The 22,376-nt window shown below is 36.8% G+C and overlaps 3 protein-coding genes across 9 annotated transcripts in view; 2 read left to right on the top strand and 1 right to left on the bottom strand.

The window, feature by feature from the left end:
- Positions 1 to 4,845, top strand: part of l1cama (L1 cell adhesion molecule, paralog a) — a 60,874-nt gene extending 56,029 nt beyond the window's left edge. For 3 of the 4 annotated variants that reach the window (XM_058763289.1, XM_058763287.1, XM_058763291.1), the window contains 6 exons: positions 240 to 353; positions 530 to 679; positions 1,330 to 1,461; positions 1,552 to 1,624; positions 1,725 to 1,736; positions 1,872 to 4,845. In XM_058763289.1, coding sequence (XP_058619272.1) covers positions 240 to 353; positions 530 to 679; positions 1,330 to 1,461; positions 1,552 to 1,624; positions 1,725 to 1,736; positions 1,872 to 2,127 — 737 coding nt within the window. In that variant the 3' untranslated portion in view covers positions 2,128 to 4,845. The remainder of the gene's footprint in view (positions 1 to 239; positions 354 to 529; positions 680 to 1,329; positions 1,462 to 1,551; positions 1,625 to 1,724; positions 1,737 to 1,871) is intronic. The other variant, XM_058763288.1, reaches the window with a different exon arrangement.
- Positions 2,134 to 9,333, bottom strand: ribc1 (RIB43A domain with coiled-coils 1). Its single transcript, XM_058763296.1, has 8 exons — positions 9,209 to 9,333; positions 8,841 to 9,042; positions 8,414 to 8,640; positions 7,211 to 7,325; positions 6,957 to 7,075; positions 6,479 to 6,718; positions 6,221 to 6,387; positions 2,134 to 5,264 (listed from the first exon to the last, which is right to left on the bottom strand). The coding sequence occupies exons 2-8, from the start codon at positions 9,037 to 9,039 to the stop codon at positions 5,183 to 5,185; spliced, it is 1,149 nt and encodes a 382-aa protein (XP_058619279.1). The 5' UTR covers positions 9,040 to 9,042; positions 9,209 to 9,333; the 3' UTR covers positions 2,134 to 5,182.
- A 724-nt stretch (positions 9,334 to 10,057) lies between these two features.
- Positions 10,058 to 21,271, top strand: smc1a (structural maintenance of chromosomes 1A). 4 transcript variants are annotated; one of them, XM_058763292.1, is made up of 26 exons: positions 10,058 to 10,578; positions 11,148 to 11,336; positions 11,478 to 11,590; positions 11,709 to 11,912; positions 11,984 to 12,222; positions 12,539 to 12,797; positions 12,901 to 13,041; positions 13,125 to 13,207; positions 14,161 to 14,260; positions 14,349 to 14,456; positions 14,577 to 14,762; positions 14,866 to 15,045; positions 15,131 to 15,277; positions 15,972 to 16,109; positions 16,263 to 16,379; positions 16,470 to 16,576; positions 16,660 to 16,801; positions 16,920 to 17,065; positions 17,179 to 17,332; positions 17,418 to 17,528; positions 17,615 to 17,771; positions 18,922 to 19,076; positions 19,177 to 19,328; positions 19,415 to 19,484; positions 19,587 to 19,697; positions 19,872 to 21,271. In XM_058763292.1, the coding sequence occupies exons 1-26, from the start codon at positions 10,470 to 10,472 to the stop codon at positions 19,950 to 19,952; spliced, it is 3,699 nt and encodes a 1,232-aa protein (XP_058619275.1). In that variant the 5' UTR covers positions 10,058 to 10,469; the 3' UTR covers positions 19,953 to 21,271. The 4 variants fall into 4 exon arrangements, with proteins under 4 accessions (XP_058619275.1, XP_058619276.1, XP_058619277.1 ...); XM_058763293.1 differs by lacking the exon at positions 19,872 to 21,271 and having other exon boundaries at positions 19,177 to 19,293; XM_058763294.1 differs by lacking the exon at positions 10,058 to 10,578 and having other exon boundaries at positions 11,230 to 11,350; positions 19,872 to 21,270.
- Positions 21,272 to 22,376: the final 1,105 nt, after the last annotated feature.

The raw sequence follows: 22,376 nt of genomic DNA, 5'->3' as shown, positions 1-22,376 counted from the left end.
TTATATGACATATGTAGGGGGGTGGGGGTTACATGCTATATGAAATGTTTTTACATGCGTTTCTAAACACTGTCCTAACCAGACGTGATGTGACACACTTCTAGCGACAAGTAATTTGTGTGTCTACACCGAAAATAAGAGGAAATTGGACACATTCACAACCAGTTTGAATTATATTTGGACAGATGAGTTTGTCTAAGTCTCACTTGGTTTTTGTGTGTTTATGTGTGTGTGAACAGTTCCGCCCTCCAACATTAGTTTATCGACTGGAGAGACATCAGTCAACCTGAGCTGGGTATCGAAAGAGAGACAGAGGAACGTGGGATTCTTTATACATTACCTGAAAAAGGATGGTACGTACCGTATGGACAGGACGTGATTGAAAATGATTGAACACAAGCTTGTTCGTTGAATAGCAAAATAGGAAGTAGCAGCTTTATTACCTCTTATGTTAGTTAGTGCCTCTACTCTTTCAGTAACTGAGAGAGAATAAAAATGAGTGTGTTTTGATTTGTCTTTTTCTGTCCAGGCAAAGGCACATGGAAGCACTCTGAAAGAGTGAACAGCTCCCAGTCTTTTTACACGCTGCAGGGGCTCCAGTCCGGATCCGAGTACCGCCTGAAGATTGACTTCAAAAACAAAACTTTATGGGAAGATGAGATCCAGACAGCAGGAGCAGGTAAACACAAAACAGCTCTCATAATGCTTTTTATAATAAATTGCACGGATGTCCTATTTACATGCAGACCACAGAAGAAATTAAAAAGAATAAATTTGTGTAATATTTTCCATACACTAAAATTCTAAAGTTTGGTGTCAGTATATTTTTTGTTTCTGGAATAAGTCTATTATACTCGCCAATGCTGCATTTATTTGACCAAAAACACAGTAAAATAGTAATATAGTGAAACATTATTAAAAAAAAAAAATTCTATTTATATATATATTTAAATGGAATTCATTTAAAAATCAGAATTTTCAGCATCATTACTCCAGTCTTCAGTGTCACAAGATCCTTCAGAAATCATTCTAATATAATGATATGGTGCTCAAGAAACATTTCTTATTATTATCATCAATGCTGAAAACAGTTGTACTGCTTAATATTTTTGTGGAAACCAAAATAAATTTTTTCCAAAATTCTTTAATGAATAGTAATTTTAAAAGAAAAGCATTTGAAATAGTAATTGTTTGTACATTTATAAATGTCTTTACTGTCACTTTTGATCAATTAAATGAGTATAGGATGACATCATTTCCATATTTTCCCCCTTCAATATCATACAAAGTGTCGTGAAATTCATACATCGTTTCCTCCCTCTACTTCAGAATTCAAGGAGGTGCATAAAGGGTTTGTGACTGAGAGCTGGTTCATTGGACTCATCAGTGCCCTTGTGCTGTTGCTGCTGGTGCTGCTCATTCTGTGTTTCATAAAACGAAGCAAAGGTGGAAAATACTCAGGTAAAAGAAGCACACACTTCATTCTAATCTATTGTCATGTGACAGTACTAACAAACGTGCAAATATCCCTGAATTTTATTCTTCTTACAGTCAAAGAAAAAGAAGAAGGCCAGATAGATTCTGAAGCTCGGCCAATGAATAATGAGGGTTTTGGAGAATACAGGTGTGGTGAAGTTTGTTAGACAGATTATTGCATAAATTTCCTTTCCCTATTTCTTATGCTCTTCCTTTTTCTCCTAAATGCTCTTCCTAATGATTTGCAGATCACTGGAGAGGTATGCTTTGCAGAGGTGTTGTGTTCCTTTGCATGCATGGCTTTCTCAATACTTTCCCTCGCATGCATGGAATGGCATTTCTGACGTCTCACTTGGTGTACATTTGTAGATTTATTTGTATTTTTCTTTCCGTAGTGACAACGAGGAGAAGCGGACGGCCAGTCAGCCGTCTCTGTGCGAGGATAGTAAGCTATGTACCGACGACGCTCTAGACGAATACGCCAACAGCAACAGCATGCAGACCGAGGTCATCATGGACGAGTCGCTGGCCAGTCAGAGCAGCGGAGTCCGAGATCTTCCTGACCCCGGGACTCAGGAAAGTTCCCCTCTAAATCCTGCCACAGCCATCTCCCACCACGGCCTGCCCAACTCCGCCGCCCTCCTTGACTAGACGGGGCGACACCGAGACCAAACGTGGATTCACACATGTGCCCACCTGTTGCAACCGCTCATGACTGACCAAATAATCCAAAACCCACAATAATGAGACCTACACACACAACAGATGCCAAGAACACCATCCAGATGCACTGCTGGACGTAATTGGACCAACACAACACTTTTAACACAGCCAGAAGAAAACATTCGACTGACATATAACAAATAGACTGCCATGCTCGTTGTTTACAGATATTATCGCTCATTTTACGATATAAAATAGGCTATAGCCGTTTACAGTTATACAAACGTGACAAGAAGAGACTTATCCAGTGACAAATAAAGTAGACGCCGAGCTCCCATGGCGAACACCAATTCAAATCAGAGTCGGATTCACCTGTTAGTCAATAAAAAGCGTTGTGGAAGGAGGGTGTGAGGGAGAAGAGAGAAGCTGAGGGCCTTAAAATCGTGACTAAGTGCGTTGTGCAAGCATATAGACAGCGTGAGCTGGTTATACTGGTTGCAAATTTAATCAACTTATTGTGTTTTGTGCGTCTCTACCATTTGTTGCTTTTTTTATTCTTTGAAGACTTGCCTGAACCATTTTTATAATTAATTTTTTATTAATTTTTTTTGTTTTGTTTGTGTCGTGTTTTAAAGGTGCTGTAAGCGATGTTAGCCATTGTGGAACTTCTCAGTTTTAGTCACCGACTTAGACACGCACCCTAAAAAGATTAGCGCGGTTAGCATTGCCCTGCTGGTACATATTACAAACATCTTTCTCTGGCAAAATTCGCAGTGTGTTCTGACAGTTTCTTTTTTTTTTTTTTTTTTCGGCTAACAACTTGCTAAATTTGGTTATATTATAGTAGACGTTTGAACAGTGCCCAGTTCTTTTCAGAAATGAAAATTCATCTATTTTCAAAATGATATTCTTATTGATATTGTGAAATGTTTCATTTTTAACTCAAAATGATCAATGTCATGACTCTTTCTTCCATTGAATTTCTTAGAATCTACTACAATGTCACATTCAGATCTGCCACCATCTAATCAACAACAAATTCCGTTCCATAAAATTCGCTTACAGTATCTTTAAGTCATCTGTATGTTGATATATTGTAATATTGTAGTGATTCAATAGAAGATACATATCGGCATCCCCTCAGTTACGATTACAGATTTCCGTAGTGTAAATACATGAGATGCAATGGCTCTACGACGCTAGATCGTTTATAGCAAGCTGTACATACAAGCATCTATCAATTTAGCCAAATACAGTATTATAATCTCTTTCATCTCCATCGGTTCCTGTGCCTGCCTTCGACAACATAACTCACCACCATCTCTCATGTTTATTCCTCCCTCTGTATGTGTCTGTGTTCCTAATTCTTGTTTTCTGCATTGTATGAAACTGTACTGATTCCCTCTTGCAGTCCTGTTGGTGTAAAGCCATAAGAATACACACGTAAGGTGCGTAGATTTGAGGTCGTATTGAGTTAGATAGGGCTGTGAGAGAGTACAATATATCACACAATTTAGTTTGGTTTCGTAAAATGCAATCGTGTATTGGCTTGTCTTATTACACAGAATGTATGCTTTGTTTGGGTGGGAATTGTTCCATACCAGTATACCAAATAGCATTCGTTCCCTTTTTCGCTTTTTGGTTCATTTGATTTGATAAACAAATATAGCAGAATATAGCACTGAGAGAATCTATGGCACATCTGGTATTTCTCAAGAGAGGGGCACAGGGGGGGGGAAAAAACTCTTAATTTCCAGATGAATGTAAATATAGCCCAAAAGATTGTTCATTATGATGTTGAAAACTGTGTCTTGTTGATTATGTTTTCGGTTTTTAAATTTGTTTGTTTTGTAACTTTTTTTTAACTTTAGAGTAACTTGTTAGTTGTGATTTGAGTGTGGTAGACAAGTAGTGCATAGTTTTAAATAACTAAGAAAACAGTCCTTTGATAAATAGATGTTGCAGGTTCTGAAAAAAAAAGCTGATTGGATAAAAGAGACAGAAAAAAGCTAACTGAAACATGATTGCGCTTATAGTTTCCCGAGTGCTAAAGAATGGCAGTATTGTGCGTATCTGATTAGAATCTATTGCTGCAGAGCCAGCGTGAAAGGAAGGACGCAGTCATCTTATTTGCACCACTGCACACACATACACACACACACGCTTCCAGGGAGCAATAGAAACACGCTGACTCAGATCTTTGAGACCACTGTCTTGCGGCGGGCTTTTTGCAGTGATTCCCAGCCCTCTGGGATTGTCCGATCTGTGTTAGCCTCCCTCACAAAAGCTGTACAGACACACTCAGGACAAAAGTCTCTTAGAGCTCTATTTTCTTACTGGAGGGGGAAGTGATGCAAATTCTATTCAACTCAATATTCAACTGAACTGCTGCTAGACGACTTGTGTATTTTGTCAGTGTCTTGACTGTGTATTGAGCTCGGAGGTGAATCGACTCTCGGATATCCACTATACTGCCCTCTGCTACTGCAACTAAAACTGGGTGGGAGGGCACCGTTTAAAGCTTGACTAGCGGACGAACGTTGCCGTTTCTGTTGTTACTTGTCAAATGTATGCATTCAAGCTCATAATGCATCTTGAACTGTAGGCTTAATGCATAAATAAGCTTGACATAATAGTCTCTTATTCCTCTTGTATGTTCTGTTTGTTACTGCATATGATGTGAAAATAAATGAAGGACGAGATGAATGAGGTTGTGGGACTGTATTGGTCAAATTCCCCTGCGGTGTTGTGGACTGAAGGGGAAGTGAGGGTGGGCTGCGTTAACTAGATATTAACTGGATTTTGCTATTGTATTTGCATCACCGATAAGCCAGTGTAAGTAAATACTTATTAAAATCAATCGGATCATCTACATCTGCAACATTCTGTATACAATTCATTTTATAATGGCAACTGTCAGCAATGATACCTATTAAAGTTCAATTTATGAATGTCAAACGTACACAGTGCTTTGAAATCCAGTAGCACTTTATTTGTCATGCAGGAGAATGATCAGATGAGAGGATGGAATGGGACGGTGCTTTTATCGAGAGCTTGTGCTGAACTGGGTGAAGTAGTGAACTGCGGGACGGTTTGTATACAGCTGCTTGTCCAGGTAGTGCTGGCTGAAAAACAGAAAATACGGTGTTTCTAGATATCCAAGAATTAATTTGCTACTAGTTAGCATCATTATTATTATTACTAGTAGCTATACAATGAACAAAATTAGAATTTGCATACACACAGAAATGCGTCTATTATTAAGTACTTCTCGTGTCGGCATCAAAGTGAACATGAAACTTTACTTCTGTAATTTAATGTACACTACTATTCAAAAGGTTGGGTTCGGCAAGATTTTTTTCTCTCTTATTCTCACCAAAGCTGCATTTATTTGATAAAAAATGCAATAACAGCAATATAGTGAAATGTTATTACAATTCAAAATAACTGTTTAATATTATATTTAAATTATTACATTTAAATATAATATAAATTAAGTATAACTATATTTAAATTTAATTAATTCCTGTGATGGTAAAGTTGAAATTTCAGAAGCCATTACTCCAGTCTTCAGTGTCACATGATCTTTCAGAAATCATTTTAATATGCTGATTTGCTGCTCAAGAAACATTTCTTATTATCACTGTTGAAAACAGTTGTGCTTAATAGAAGTAGTTAGTAGCAAACCTTTGAACGGCAGTGTATATCCAGGTCAAATAGAATATATTAAACAAGAGAAAATGCAGGATGGGATTTTGAATTGTGAAAAGTGACCCTATCTTTACCATTATTATATTAGCTATTGGTAAGCTTGCATTACCAACCACAGTAGCATAAAACTGGTTATTTTAAGATAACTTTTGGCCTAACAGATGTCAGCCAAACAGAAAAAGCGTTGAAAAAGAGAAAGTTGTTTAAATGTAAAGAAAAAAAAAAAAAGAATAATGTGCAGTGATGAATTGTACAGACCATTTTTTAAAGTCTTTTACTACTATTAATTATGTTTATTTTCCAGTTGTCTGCATTCTGCTTGCATCCTGCTGTGTTTTTAACAATAGTGAAATATGAACGTGCCACTTACTGCGCTTGCTGCTCTCGTGCCAGCTGTTGATTGTATTTATCGAGCTGAATTCTCCTCTCTCTCTGCAGCTCCTTATCTCTATTCTCCTCCCTGTCCTGCTGTCTGGCCTGCTCTGTCAGATGGTAATCCCAGGCCACATCTCTCTGCCTCTCCATCTCTCTCAGTCTCTGGTGAAATAGGAAAGGGATAAAAGAGTATTACTTTTATGATGACTATAAATGCTTGCTCAAATGGCACATGTCAGTGCAGGATCCTAACCTCTTTCTCCAAGCACTGTTCCTCTCTCTTTCTGTGGATTTCACCGATCTGCTGTGGGGTCATGCCCTTCCAGCGGTCGGTCAGGACTCGTGGACCCTCTGCTGAGGATTCGCTTTCTCTCTTGGCAGCCTGTGGTCGCTCTGTCAGGAGGTCAGAGGTCACCATGTACTGCACCTCTGCCAGCTCCTCTCCCTCTCTCCTCAGTCTCTCTTGTTGCTCCTTCTCCATCCTCTCCTCAGCCTGCAAAGGGAGGTCAGATGTTACCTTGACCTTTCATCTCAAAGATCTATGGTGCCTCTGGGGTTTCAAAATGAAATTTGTCATGATTTACTCATTCTCATGTCATTTCAACCCATGTTGGTGCATATTAACCTCATATTGGATAAAAATAGCTCTTTGGGGTGACAATGGCAGGTTGCCACTTTTTACAGTGTAAACGCAAATGATTGCCTTCATTAGTTTAGTGGTGAGATAATACCTGAGCTTGATTGTAATGACTGAGTGCAATGTGGGCTGCTCTTTTGCACTCCTGCTCCAGGGCATTCAGCTGCACTGCCCTGAGGTCTTTTTCCACCAACTCCCTGCCGGTTAGCAGCTCTGCACACAAAAACACAGATATCATATGCATAATCAGAACCTCTGTGCTACTAAACACAGTGAAATACACTTACATTATCTTTCCTTCTGTTTTAACATTACAGGGCTAAATGCGATGTAACGTAATCTGTTTACCTCTGTTTTTTTGTTCTTTTTCTTGTTTTTCCCTCTCCTCCTTTTGAGCTCTCAGGTTTCTCTCGTTCATTTCCATCTGAGCTCTCTTCTTTTCATTTTCATTAATTCCTTCTCCCTGACCCGAGTGTGAAGAAACACATTCATAGAATATGAACAGTGGCATCCTGCAGTGTGACAAGCTATATTTCCAATAAAACTATATTAATAAACAATATATGTGTGTGCGTGTTTGTGACCCTGTTTGTGAAATCCAGGCTAAAGTCTCAAAAGCTAATTATGAGATTACAAGCATCAAAGTTTGATTATCAACCATTATGTTCACTATGATTACAATCTTTGACATGGCCTTACTCAGTCAATATTAAAGATATCAAGGTTACATTTTCACAATGTTCTTTACCTTATGGGGATTTTTTTTTTTTTAGAAAACAGTAAATCATAAACAACTGACTTTAGCTGGGTTTTCACAGGCAGGGTCGCACACACATATACATATAGTATGCAGTTTTTAAGGCTGTTTGAGAGACTACATATTCGTACTTGTTTGTCACACTAAGACTATAAATGCTGAAAAGTTACAAAAAACTATTGCCTTACACATTCAAATTCAGTAAATTTTCTTAACACTTAATTTTATAGTGTTCTTATTACACACATGACATACCTACTGCTGTAATAACAGTACAATTTGCATAATTACATGCAACTAACCTATACCAAACCCTTATCCTAATTTTAACCCATAGTAAGTACATGTATATAAATATTACTCATGAAACTTAATGAAACTTTTGTCATTATTTAATTATTATATACTTATTCTCAAGTTGTTCCAAACCTGTACAAGTTTCTTTCTTCTGTTGAACACATAAGGTGGTATTTTGTTAACCAAACAGTAGATGGTCCCCACTGACTTCCAATAAATTTGTTTTTCATACTATGGAAGTCAACGTTAGGTTACCCGTGTTTGGTTACCCACATTCTTAAAAATATCTACTTTGTGTTCAGCAGAATAAAGAAACTCATACAGGTTTGGAACATCTTGAGTGAATGATGACAGAATTTTCGTTTTTAGTTAATCCCTTTAAACGTTTAATTACACTGTAACAAAGTTTACCATAAATTTTAACGTTTCGTGTCCATGTCATTTATTAGAGACTTAATCTGTTGTTGTGTCCCAACAAACACTGTACATATGCTTACCAAAAACACTTGCATACTGGCGGGTCCCAATGCAGAGTCCGAGACAGGAATACTGGCGTCAGGCGCCACCTGTCGGCTATAATTATTGATATCTGCATCACGACTGTCCTCAGCGCGTTGATGTATCGCTCTGTATTGTACCAAGTCCTGAGACAACTCTCTTCGTAACTCCTCTTCCTCTTTTTTCTGTTGCATTGACATTTCATCCAGGGACAAGCGCAACAGATCTGAACAACAAAGGACATCATTTCTGTATATCATAGACCAATGTTTTTGTATCCGACTGTGGTTGATCCATTATTGAAAAATGGAAGCAAGAGAAAACACCCAAAATACAGGCGATATATAGCTTATACAACATAATTGTTTTATACATAAGCTTTCAGTGTTGTAGCTTGTTTTGTAGTGCAGAAGTGATTTGTCGTACCATGAGCCATGTCTCGCTGCTTCTCCATCTCCAGTTGTTCTTGTTTCTCCTCCCGCTGTTTGTGGAGCGCGCGCAGATCAACGCCGATCACTCGGCTTCTGGTGCTGAATATTCGGTTCTTGCGCTCAGCCTCTGCGGCCCGACGCCGCTCCACCGCCTGCAGCGCAGACTCGTCCACGGGTAAATCAGCCTTGTACATGTTCTGGCAAAGCAGTTTTATATCAACAAACTTCCCTGAGATCAGCTACCTCTCCCACACCGCCACTGAGAAGCTGGTGGATTTTTTATTTTTTTGCGTTGCTATTAATAACGTAAATAGCTAGTATTTTAAATTACGCATATATGAAGATAAAACATCAAAATCTTACTGGTGAATATCAGTTGGGTTTCGACGAACTGCAGTGTGTCAGCTCTCCTCGTCTTGTGTTTGAAGCGCTGTTTGGCGTTGCCATGGTAGCCGGTTCATGGTCTGTGGCTCGGCTTCAGTAACTACGTTATTTGAGACGTTTGACAGACATACATTATTCATGCAAAAACCTTTGTTTTTATTATAGTTTTTATAGTTATTATAGTTAACTAATCCTAAAACCTTACTTTAAATAGGTGAAATAAAATAAAATACAAAACACGTGTTTTATTTCTGCAAGTTGCCAAGGCAATATTTCTCATTTTCATTACCTTGTTTTACAAAAATAACACTAAATCACTAAAACTGAAGTAAAAATTAAATAATATATTTAAAAAAAGTATATATATATATATATATATATATATATATATATATATATATATATATATATATATATATATATATATATATATATATATAAATAAATATATATAAATAAATTACAATTATATACATATATATATATATATATATATATATATATAAAATGTAAACTGAAAAAATATATATAACGTGTATTATACACACACACACACATATATATATATATATATATATATATATATATATATATATATATATATATATATATATAAAACTGTATTTGAACAGAATATTTTTTAAATTGTAACCAGGCACATTTCCAGTGCTGGTGCGAGTTTCAGTACCATGAACAGCTCCCTTAATCTAATCTCATCTATGAGTATTAGATTGGGATTTTGGTATTAATCATCGAGGTGATGTCGATAAATTTGAAATAGTCATAGTTCTTTAATATTCAGTAGCCTGGATTTATACAAGCTAGAATTATTTCTTGATGAACAAAACGTGCGTAAATTTACAAAAATAAATAAAAAAAGAATAATAATAAACAATAAGTGAGTCTAATTATTATATGGAGGGAAAATGTTTATTTAAAAAACAAAACAAAATCATATTTTTTATTTGAATTCAGTCGAAACTCTCCTTAGCTCTAGGACTTTTATTTTGCCTGAATTCTGCTCTAGACAGGGGGCGTGTACACGAGATTATTTTATGTCAGATTATTATGGTTTCAGAGGTTTAACCTCTGAAAAACGATATGTAGCCTAACATATCTAGTTGCCAATTCGTTTTAAATCCGCTTTGCCACCGCCAAACAACGTCTGGAGAAACGCATCGCCACAAACACCCTAAAGAGCATCAATCTGACATCCCTCTTCTGAGATAAATCAACCAGCATGGGATATTTAAAACTGATCGAGATTGAAAATTTCAAATCTTACAAAGGACGTCAAATAATCGGACCGTTTCACAAATTTACAGCAATAATCGGCCCAAATGGATCTGGTAAGTGTGATCTCAGGTGTTGATGCAGCGCGGTGGACTGCAGCGATGCAGCTGCTGCATGTGTCTAGTGTGCACGCTGCATTATTATGGATCTCGCTATGGCTACATTTTTTTTTTTTTTAATTCGGGTGCATTTTTTTCCTCTTTAAATATTCTGATTTTTTTTCTTTCTATTGCATAGTTTAGATTTAAAATGTCTTAGAAACTTTTTTTGGAAGCCATGCATTCATCATTTCTTTTGCAGCCAAGTTTGAAATGTTAAGCCATTCATAATATTCGTTTACATTGTTTGCTTAAAATGTTAAATTCTATTGTCCTACAATGTATTCCAAAGCTTTGCGTACTTGTTTACCAAGAAAACAAAAGTCATACGTTTTTTTTCCAAATTGTTATTATAATCTTTTTTTTTTTTTTTCAAAATATTACTATTGTCCCTCAATTTATTTCAAACTGATGTGAAAAACAAAATAAAGAAAAAAATAAGGTAAATATAAATTATATTATAAATAATAAACCTCAAAATGATAATGCACTCCACTAACTCGATGCCCAAAATCACTGCTCTCTAGGGAAGTCAAACCTTATGGATGCCATCAGTTTTGTATTAGCAGAGAAGACCAGTAACCTGCGTGTTAAAACCCTGAAGGATCTCATTCATGGAGCACCAGTTGGAAAACCAGCAGCCAACCGTGCCTTCGTGAGCATGGTTTACTGCGAGGACAATGGGGATGAATGCACCTTCACACGGGTCATCATTGGTAAATGTTAAAAAGTAAAGTTACTAAATGACTTGCATTCCTGAAAGTTGTTACAATTCATAATAGTAAGTCAACCCTACGTTATTTAGTAGTCCTATGAATCATTTTTACCACAGGAGACTAGCTATTTGTATGTTTCAGGTTCCTCCTCAGAGTACCGAATCAACAGTAAGGTGGTCGGGCTTTCAGACTACAGTGAGGAGCTGGAAAAACTGGGTATTCTAATTAAGGCCAGAAATTTTCTTGTGTTCCAGGTATACATGCACATGACCTCCTGCTTTTTTCAGTATTATCGAAAATATAAGATAACCTGTATGAGATATTTGAGTCAGTGTAATAGGTTTTGTCTGTCTTTGTGATTTTGTTGTGCAGGGTGCAGTGGAGTCCATAGCCATGAAGAATCCTAAAGAGAGGACCACTTTGTTTGAGGAGATCTCCCGCTCTGGTGAGCTGGCCCAGGAATATGACCGCAGAAAGAAAGAGATGGTGAAAGCTGAAGAGGACACACAATTCAACTATCACCGTAAGAAGAACATCGCAGCAGAGCGCAAAGAAGCCAAACAGGAAAAAGAGGAGGTAAACTATTTTGCACATTTTCTATCTTATTTTACCACAATCCCACAGTTGAACTTTTGCTCTCTGTTCAGGCTGAGAGGTACCAGAGACTGAAGGATGAGGTGGTCAGGGCTCACGTTCAGCTACAGCTCTTTAAACTCTACCATAACGAGGCGGAGATCGAGAAGCTGAACCGAGAGTTGTCTCAGCGCAACCGTGAGATTGAGAAGGACAGAAAGAAGATGGATCATGTAGAGGAAGAGCTCAAGGAAAAGAAGAAAGAGCTGGGAAGAATGATGAGGGAACAGCAGAATGTGGAGAAGGAGATAAAGTGAGTGATGGGCTCTATATATACACTGTACAGTATATTATTATGCTAAAATGTTACCATGAAAATTAGAAATGATTGCTGAAATAAAATTTTCAGTTTTTTTATATTTTATTTCATTTAACATTGTTTTATTTTATTTCAAGTAACGAAAATGTTTTTTTTTTTATGGTTTTAGTTTTCATTTTTGTTATCTATAATAACCTGCCATCAGACTCTACTGAAAACTTGTAATATTATTGTTATGATAAGCTAACTATAACTCTAACTATAAAATGGTCACAGTTTGCTAAAGAACTTCTAATCCAACTTTGTCTAGAGAGAAAGATGCTGAGCTGAACCAGAAACGGCCACAGTATATCAAAGCCAAGGAGAACACTGCCCATAAAATTAAGAAGCTGGAGGTGGCTCGAAAATCCTTGCAGAATGCACAGAAGATGTACAAGAAGCGGAAGGCAGACATAGAGGAACTGGACCGTGAGCAGGGTGCCGTGGAGATGGCGAGGCAGGAGTTTGAGGAACGGATGGAAGAGGAGGCACAGAGTCAAGGCCAAGATTTGACACTGGAGGAGAACCAGGTCAGTCAAACTCAGCCAGATATTGCGCTTCTGCTTGAATAAACAAATGCAAGTATGTCCATAAATTTCAGTGTTTCATTGTACACTTATACTGTTATATCAGGTGAAGCAGTATCACAGGCTAAAGGAGGAGGCCAGTAAGCGGGCAGCTACTTTGGCGCAGGAGCTAGAAAAGTTTAACAGGGACCAAAAGGCTGACCAGGACCGGCTGGATCTGGAGGAGAGGAAGAAAATTGAGACAGAGGTAGACTGAAAAATGATTGTAAACTCTTTTCGTTTGTCCTTTGGTGTAAAACACTGACTGCTTATATCCCTTTTTGATTACAGGCCAAAATAAAACAGAAGATTCGTGAGATTGAGGAGAACCAAAAGCGCATTGAAAAGCTGGAAGACTATATTGCAACCAGCAGGTGTTTCAAAGATCATTATAAAATAGATCATTTCTGGTTCTTTGTTGATATATGCCTATATGTGACCCTGGACCACAAAACCAGTCTTAAGTCACTGGGGTATATTTGTAGCAATAGCCAACAATACATTGTACGGGTCAAAATTATCCATTTTTATTTTATGCCAAAAATCATTAGGATATTAAGTAAAGATCATGTTGCATGAAGATATTTAGTGAATTTCCTACAGTAAATATATAAAAACTTAATTTTTGATCAGTAATATGCATAGCTAAGAACTTAATTTGGACAACTTTAAATGTGATTTTCTCAGTATTTTGATTTTTTTGCACCCTCAGTTTCCAGATTCCAAATATTGTCCGATCCTGACAAACCATATATCAATGGAAAGCTTATTTATTTAGCTTTCAGATGATGTAGAAATCTCAATTTTGAAAAATTGACACTTATGACTGGTTTTGTGGTCCAGGGTCACATATGTATACAATATGTGGAAAACATATACAGTAATTAATATGATACATATGATTATTTTTGAAAGGAAAATCTTTTATTCAAAAGGGATGCATTCGATTGCTTGAAAATATTAAGCAGTTTTCAGCATTAATAATAAGATATGTTTCTTGAGCAGCAAATCAGCATATTAGAATGATTTCTGAAGGATCATGTGACACTGAAGACTGCAGTAATGGCTGCTGAAAATTCACCTTTGCCATCACAGGAATTAATTGCATTTTAAATATTTAAAACATTTTAATATTGGAAATTGAAATATTTCATAATATAATGCATCAATGTATCACATGAAAAACAGATTATATTACATATACACATGTAATTATGCATCATACCTAACTGTAAAGCACAGCCTCAAGTGACCAGTTTCTTTATTTTACTTTTCTTCACCCTTCGGTTTCATGTTATGGCAAACTTTGATGTGTTCCTCTCAACAGGCAGTCTCTGGATGAACAGAGGCGTATGGAAGAGGAACTGACTGAGGAAGTGGAGCTGGCCAAAAGAAGGATTGATGAGATAAACATGGAGTTAAACCAAGTACAAAAATGAACACATTTACTCAGACACTTAGGTGCATCATTTGACCAAGACTGTGATTTCACTGCTGAGATGATTCTGGTCACAGGTGATGGAGCAACTTGGAGATGCTCGTATTGACAGGCAGGAGAACAGCCGTCAGCAGCGCAAAGCTGAAATTATGGAGAGCATTAAACGGCTTTACCCTGGCTCAGTGGTGAGTTGCTGTGTGTATAGACACATTTTCAGTTTAAGCTTGCAACAGAAGCTTTCACTGATTTTTTTCTTTATTTCCACATAAAATACCTTTTAAACCTTCATGTTTAAATCCAAAAAGTACGGCAGACTGATCGACTTATGCCAGCCCACCCAGAAGAAGTACCAGATTGCAGTGACCAAAGTCCTGGGAAAAAACATGGACGCCATTATTGTGGACTCTGAGAAAACCGGCAGAGATTGCATCCAGTACATTAAAGAGCAAAGAGGAGAACCAGAGACCTTTCTGCCTCTTGACTATTTGGAGGTACAGACTGATTTTAATAAACAATTCATGAGTTGAGCTCTGAATTTTCCATCTTGAAGGCTGAACCGTGTATTTCACTGGACTTGTGTTTCTCTCCCTCAAGGTGAAACCCACAGATGAGAAACTGAGAGAGCTTAGGGGGGCAAAACTAGTGATCGATGTGATCCGCTATGAGCCGCCACATATAAAGAAAGCCCTTCAGTATGCCTGCGGCAATGCTTTAGTGTGTGAGAATGTGGAGGACGCTCGCAGGATCGCCTTTGGAGGACCATACCGGCATAAGGTTTAAATATGTCATATAAGTTGTATGTAAAGCACATATCAAAAGATAAACTATTCATCTTCTATTCTGTCTTGTTCCTTTACAGACCGTGGCCTTGGATGGAACTCTCTTCCAAAAGTCAGGTGTGATCTCTGGTGGAGCTAGTGACCTGAAAGCAAAGGCTCGGCGGTGGGACGAGAAAGCTGTGGACAAACTTAAAGAAAAGAAAGAGAAACTAACAGAGGAATTGAAGGTGACATACAAAAGAACTACAGAGAAACTTCGCACACAGCTGGAAAATTTACCATAATTTAGGGCTCTCATGAGCATGAAATACAAATTCTATAAAATTTTAAAACATAAATATACAAAATACAAATCATTTTATAAATAAAACAATTTTCAAAACAGAAAACATTTGAAATATATTCAAATTAAACTAATTAAAATATAAATAAACATTAATAAATGACGAAACACTTTTTTAAACATGAAAATTATTTTCTAAATAAAATAATTTTGTAAATATATACAAAACATTTAAAAAAAAATGTTTTCCACTTCACTCAAACCCAGCAATGGCCAGTATATAATAATAATAATAATAATAATAATAACCATTTATTTGTAATAATAATCAATGTAATTTATATAATTTGCTCAGAATGTTTTGAAATCCTACAACTGGAAATAATTGTGTATTTTAATTTAAATGAAAAATAACATTTTCAGTGTGGTCTCAAACACTTTGTGCAGTGTTTGTGCAGATAATCACAATTAGATCAAATAATCTTGATCCATTGACACGGTATCAATTGTGACATGCTTTAATTTCACAAATGAATGAATTATGGTAGGCCTAAGTATTATGTGGAAGTAAAATCACATGACGGGCTTTTTTTTTTTTTTTACCAAGCTGGTTTTACATCTAATGGTTATCTCCTCAGGAACAAATGAAGGCAAAGAGAAAGGAGGCAGAGCTCAGGCAGGTCCAGTCTCAGGCTCACGGGCTGCAGATGAGACTGAAATACTCTCAGAGTGATCTGGAACAGACAAAAACCCGCCACCTCTCACTGAACATGCAGGTACACCTGAGAAACAACGCCTCAGTCAAGACAAGACAAGACATCAAAATCATCATAACCCTAAACTTTTACAAGATAAAAAAATACAGGTGGTTTCTAATGAAGTCACTGGTGTTACAATGCATTTTTCAAAATACATTGTTGTCTTTGTAGGAGAAATCAAAGTTGGAGAGTGAGCTGGCAAATTTTTGCCCACGAATCAATGACATCAAACGAATCATCCAATCACGAGAGAGGGACATTACAGAGTTAAGAGACCGCATGAACCTAGTAAGAGCTCTGGAGAAAATTAAGACATTTAAAATGCTGTCAAAGAAGTTTGATGCTCTAATAATTATTATTTATTACGGTCATTCATAGGTGGAGGATGAGGTCTTTGTTGAATTCTGCCTAGAGATCGGTGTGCGAAATATCAGAGAGTTTGAAGAGGAAAAAGTAAAGAGGCAAAATGAGATTGCCAAAAAACGGTAAAACTCTTAAGGACAGTATACAAGTTACCAACTGCTAGGTGGACTGCCATGATCGAGCTTGTATTATACTGCAATTCTAGACTGGAGTTTGAGACACAGAAGACACGTCTGGCCATCCAGCTTGATTATGAGAAGAACCAGTTGAAGGAAGACCAGGAGAAAGTGACGATGTGGGAGCAGACTGTAAAAAAGGATGAGAATGAGATTGAAAGACTTAAAAAGGTGACAAAGAATAGAGGAGGAGTAAAAGGTCTTGACAAGCAAAGCATATATCAGTGGAATCTTTAAGTGTGAAAAACTAAACAGTAACTCATATTGTTCCCCCACCATACCATCTCAGGAGGAACACAGGCACATGAAGATCATTGATGAGACAATGGCACAGCTACAGGACCTGAAGAACCAGCATCTTACCAAGAAGGGAGAGGTAAATGACAAGAACCGAGAGATGGAGGAGATCCGCAAGAAACTAGGATCTGCCAACAAGTGAGAACATTAATATTTTGTTCTCTCAATTCTTTACATGTTCTCAAATTAAATTAAATTACAGTTGTTATAAAACAGTATTGTGGGATTCTGTCATATGCATGTAATATTAGAGAGCTGACTCAGCTGCAGAAGGAAGTAACTGCCATTGAAACCAAACTGGAACAGAAACGCAGTGACAGACACAACTTGTTGCAAGCCTGCAAGATGCAGGACATCAAACTGCCCCTCAAATCAGGGACAATGGATGACATCAGCCAGGGAGAGGTACACTTTTCTGAACATATATTCCTACACAATCACACATACTGCTTTTGTAAGCACAGACATACATACGGATCTGTCTACATAGGGAAGTTCGCAAGTTGAGGATTCGATCAGCAGTGCGAAGGCATCAAGCTCTGTTCATGCCAAAGAGGCCCTCATAGAGATTGACTACAGCAACTTGAATGAGGACCTCAAGGTAATTTTAAATGATGAAATATTTCAAATTTGTTGTTTAACAAGCAACTTGGATCTATAAAAAAGTGATGTAAAACCTTTCTATAGGATTCTTTGTCAGAAGAAGAGATCAAGGCAGAGATGAACACCCTACAGCAGAGGCTGAACGAGCAGCAGAGCATCCTGCAGAGAATCAGCGCTCCCAATATGAAGGCCATGGAGAAACTCGAGAGTGTTAGAGACAAGTTCCAGGAGACCAGTGATGGTGAGCCCAAAAGTCCAGGCTCATCTGCTTGTACAGTAGCTAATCTTGACCTGAGTAGGTCTACCAGGGACACACTGAGTGTAAATTAGTGGTTTACAGCCCTTTTGACTCCATGGCCCCCCACTGACCAAAACAATAATCAGAGGTCCCCCATGTAAGATATTTTTGATACTTCTGTTATGTGCTTTAATGACACAATTTTGATTTACAGAAACTTGGAGTGACAATATTACAAAAAGTATAATACATTTTCATAATTTTTTTAAAATAAATTGGTAAATTATAATAAAAAATTAAATTAAACACTTTTTATGATTTGGTTATGATTACAGGTTTACGTTTTTACTAAATTTTTACCACAATTTTCCCTTTTTAAGATTTTATTCATTTTCATGACTATTCCAGGTCTTGAAAAGTCACATTTCCTTATACATGCATGTTTTCCAAAACCATTGAAATCTTTTAGGGAGTGTAACGAAGATTCAGAGGAGATGGGATCCATTTGCGTCTATTAAAATCAACAGCAGGAATAAGTTCAAGTTTGCATTTATTTATAAAGCACATTTAAAAACAACAAGTGTTGTACCAAAGTGCTGTACAATTTATTAACATAATTAAACAATATCAAAAAGCAACAACAAATAGATAAACTCAAACAGCAATATCAGTGGCCAAGGCAAAACAGAGTCGTAGTTGAAAAACAGAAATAAAGTCCAGGCAAATGAGGCAGAAACAATAGGCAGGCAGCAAAGGATCAAAAAAGGTAAACAATCCAGGGTCCTACACAGGCAAGGCAACAGAAACAATCAAATGCTCAGAAATGGGGATTATGGAAGATGGAGTCAGGGGTGATAAAGTCAATACTCAGGTCAGGGAGCCCTCTGGTGGTGGGTGGGAAGAATCACAAAAGCTAGACTCATGACTAGGAGCAAATTAAAATAAGAAATATGATGTCCGCTTATTTTTCTTTCCTTTTTTTAATTTGAAATAATTGTAAACCATTTTGCGGTCCCCTGATGCCACTTAGGTTGAGAACCACTAGCATAATTAATAACCAATAGCTACAATATCTACTTTTTTTTCTTATGTATTCATGAAATTCAGCTGAGATGTTTCTGTTAACAAATACAGATGTTGATGTGCCTTACAGAGTTTGAAGCTGCTCGGAAAAGAGCAAAGAAAGCCAAACAGGCGTTTGAGCAGATCAAGAAGGAGCGGTTTGACCGTTTCAATGCTTGTTTCGAGTCTGTTGCCACCAACATTGATGAGATCTACAAAGCACTGTCACGTAACACCAGTGCACAGGTTAATAAAAACACTCTGAACTCTGAAATCACTCTCTCTTTACAAGAGAAAATCCTTCAATAACACAAGTAGAATTTTTACAATACTTTTATCCTCTCAGGCATTCCTGGGGCCAGAGAACCCAGAAGAACCATACTTAGATGGAATCAACTACAACTGTGTGGCTCCAGGAAAGAGATTCAGGCCCATGGACAACCTGTCTGGAGGAGAGAAAACGGTGGCAGCTTTAGCTCTTCTTTTTGCAATTCACAGGTGCAACAAAGATCTGCAAAAACTTTCAAAGTGAACTTGTATGTTTTTCCCTCTAATTTAAAAATCGCATCGCTTTTCCCTTATAGCTACAAGCCTGCACCTTTCTTTGTCCTAGATGAGATTGATGCTGCACTGGATAACACCAACATAGGCAAGGTGTGTGAGCTTGTAGGAAGGGCTCTTCCAAATGTACATGTGTGCTTACAACTGAACTGAATGGCGTCGATATGAAATATGTATTTAACTTTTACTTTGCAGGTGGCTAACTACATAAAGGACCAGTCAGTCCAGAATTTCCAGGCAATTGTTATCTCTCTGAAAGAGGAGTTCTACACAAAAGCTGACTCACTCATAGGAGTTTACCCTGAGGTTTGTGTTTCAGCGATGGGCCATATAAACCTTAACATAACAAAAGTAGCTGACACATGCAAGAGTTCTATTAAAATAAAACCCATCCCAACCTATCATTACATCATTATTGTACACTGTGCTTGTATTATGTTGACTTTTAATATATAATTGAATCTTTTCATTTATTCACAGCAAGGAGATTGTGTCATCAGTAAGGTGCTGACCTTTGATCTTTCCCAGTATCTAGATGCCAATCCCAATCCTAATGATTAGGTTGTGTTGATCTGAATTTATTGGGAGACAGCTAAAAGAATGATCAGTAGCATCTTTTAAAAACATGATTATAATCATTGATGTTTACATATATATTTTATATTTTAATAATGTTTCTAATGTCTACTGTGTTGTATTTCCAATAGTGTGCATGATTGTGTAAGTATTAATATTCTGTGTTCTGTGAATATTAAATACAAATGAACAGCTTTTCATGTTCAGTCAGTTGGACAGTTTAGTATAATGGCTAATGTTTTGTCTGCACTGTATCAAAAGCTGCCTATATTGTCAAGTGTGCCTTGTGGATGATTCGTTCATTCAGTACAATGTGGAATAACCAGTATAATTTTTTAGTTTGAATTTTCTGTCTTCATGGGAAAATGTTATGTAAACTGTATTCAAACTGAAAATAAGAGCTTGTGTCATGTGCTCATGGCACTTTCCACAAATATGGTATACTTTGGTGTTCAATTACATTTGTGCAGGATTAGATACATAATTCCCATGATTTTTCCCCCCAACAATTCTCAAAAATGGCACTCCCCATTGATGATAAAAAATAAAACTTAGTTTGGTTTTCAGAGGTTGATAATCAACATTTTCCAAATATCATCTCCTTTCCCCCCATAGAACCCTATTTCCTCCACTTAAGAAAAAAATCATGCTTTGGAAAATCAAAAATTGTGACACAAAATTTGACTTTTTCATTAGAATTATGACTTATGTAATAATTTAGACTTTTATGTCGATTTCAACTTTTTCTCATAATTATGACTTGGCATATGTCATATGATTTGTGTCACAATTTTGACATTTTGTTGATTTTCATTTCAAAATTATGATTTACCTTAGCATGTTTTTTTATTATGTGGAAAATTTTGAAAAATAAAAGTAAAACAGCTGGAAGCTACTATTTTTAAAGTTTCATGGTCTGTTTTGTACCCTATTAATGGAAAGTGCCACAACTCCAGCTGTCATTTTAAATGTTACATGGAACAAAAAATAAATACGAGAAAAAGACAAATTGAACTTGTGGTATATATATAAACAAACCAGAGCACACCTGGCGTTCCCACTCACTCACGCCCATAAAGCTAACATTAGACCTTGGCTGTGTTCGAAATGCCGTACTATCATACTACTCTTACTATTTCTGCAGCATCCAGTATGCTGCATCCATAGTATGCACATTTTCTGTATGCATGGAATACCCGGATGACCTACTATATTTGCCAGAATCTGCTAAATATAACTCAAGTACACTGAAATCAGAACAGAAGCTTTGTTCCGAATGGCATACTATCATACAACTCCTACTATATTGCAGTATGCTGCTGTGTGAATAGTATGTGAATTTTCTGTATGCATGAAATGCCCGGATTACCTGCTACATTTGCTGAAATTTAATGTATGCATCTGAAGACGCTGCATGGGATACTGTTTCCCAGAACGCAACGCGCTCCATGTGACCTTTCGCCTTCAAACACGTGAGTGAACCGGAGGCGGGGAATAGCAATTATAAATGTTACACTTATACGTATATACATGTAAACTACAAACTATCGCTGTGCATCTAAAAACAATATCATTAGTAGGACATAAATTGTACTTTAATCTCTACGGCACTTTTCCGATCAAGACAAATGACGTCACCTTTATCTCTATAGCGCTTTATACATTGTTTCAAAGATATTAAATAATAATATTAATATTGCAGTAATATAATATATAAATAAAATTCATATTTCAATTAAGCAAACGGAATTAAATTCCGCTGTCAAGCAAAAGAAACGAGTGTATTTACTCTAAGGACAAATAGCCCAATTTGTTAGCAGAGGCTATTTACATTAACTCCGCCCACCAACGCCTGGCTGCGATAAACAGCGCTGCAAAAGACACGTGCGTTTCTGTAGTATCAGTGGAGCAGTGAGTACAAGACGCGAGATGTGTGCTGCTGATGCGAGCGATCCGACCGAGTTCGATTCCGCTTTTTGTCAAACTCCTGCAACTCATTTTCCCATCACATGCCAGATCAGAAAGGCATTTATTTTCAATATAAAATTAAGTAAATATTTGAAAGTGGAAATTAAACGCCTCATTAATAATACAGTGTGCTTAGCTGAAGGTAGGTTTTTGTCCCAATAAAGTGGGTCTCATCAAATAAAATGTATGATAATTACACTCAATATGTTATTGCATACTGTTTTATAATGTACTACAGTACTGAAGTATACATATCAGCTACTTAACTACTATTTACACACCCGTTGCTAAAGAAAATGCTGCTATTTTAGTGTAAACAGAATTTATCATTATTTGCACTTAGTGTAACTAATATATAACTTTTTCCAGTTACTGTAACTGCCAAAATTATCATTAAAGACAGATCAGTTAAAGACAGCTCATTCAGTTCAGTCCAATAAC

Source organism: Onychostoma macrolepis, chromosome 23 (genome assembly GCF_012432095.1).
Source record: "Onychostoma macrolepis isolate SWU-2019 chromosome 23, ASM1243209v1, whole genome shotgun sequence".
NCBI lineage: Eukaryota > Metazoa > Chordata > Actinopteri > Cypriniformes > Cyprinidae > Onychostoma > Onychostoma macrolepis.
Note: the sequence above shows the minus strand (reverse complement) of the source record. Positions and strands in the feature narration are given on the sequence as shown.

Excerpts from the sequence above, each read along its gene's own strand:
- ribc1 (XM_058763296.1), bottom strand. The coding sequence starts at position 9,039 with ATGTACAAGGCTGATTTACCCGTGGACGAGTCTGCGCTGCAGGCGGTG. Across the intron at positions 8,641-8,840 it reads GCAGCGAGACATGGCTCATG|ATCTGTTGCGCTTGTCCCTG; the intron begins GTACGACAAATC and ends TTTGTTGTTCAG. Across the intron at positions 7,326-8,413 it reads CCAGTATGCAAGTGTTTTTG|GGAGAAGGAATTAATGAAAA; the intron begins GTAAGCATATGT and ends CACTCGGGTCAG.
- smc1a (XM_058763292.1), top strand. The coding sequence starts at position 10,470 with ATGGGATATTTAAAACTGATCGAGATTGAAAATTTCAAATCTTACAAA. Across the intron at positions 16,802-16,919 it reads AGATTGAAAGACTTAAAAAG|GAGGAACACAGGCACATGAA; the intron begins GTGACAAAGAAT and ends ATACCATCTCAG. Across the intron at positions 19,329-19,414 it reads CTTCTTTTTGCAATTCACAG|CTACAAGCCTGCACCTTTCT; the intron begins GTGCAACAAAGA and ends TTTCCCTTATAG.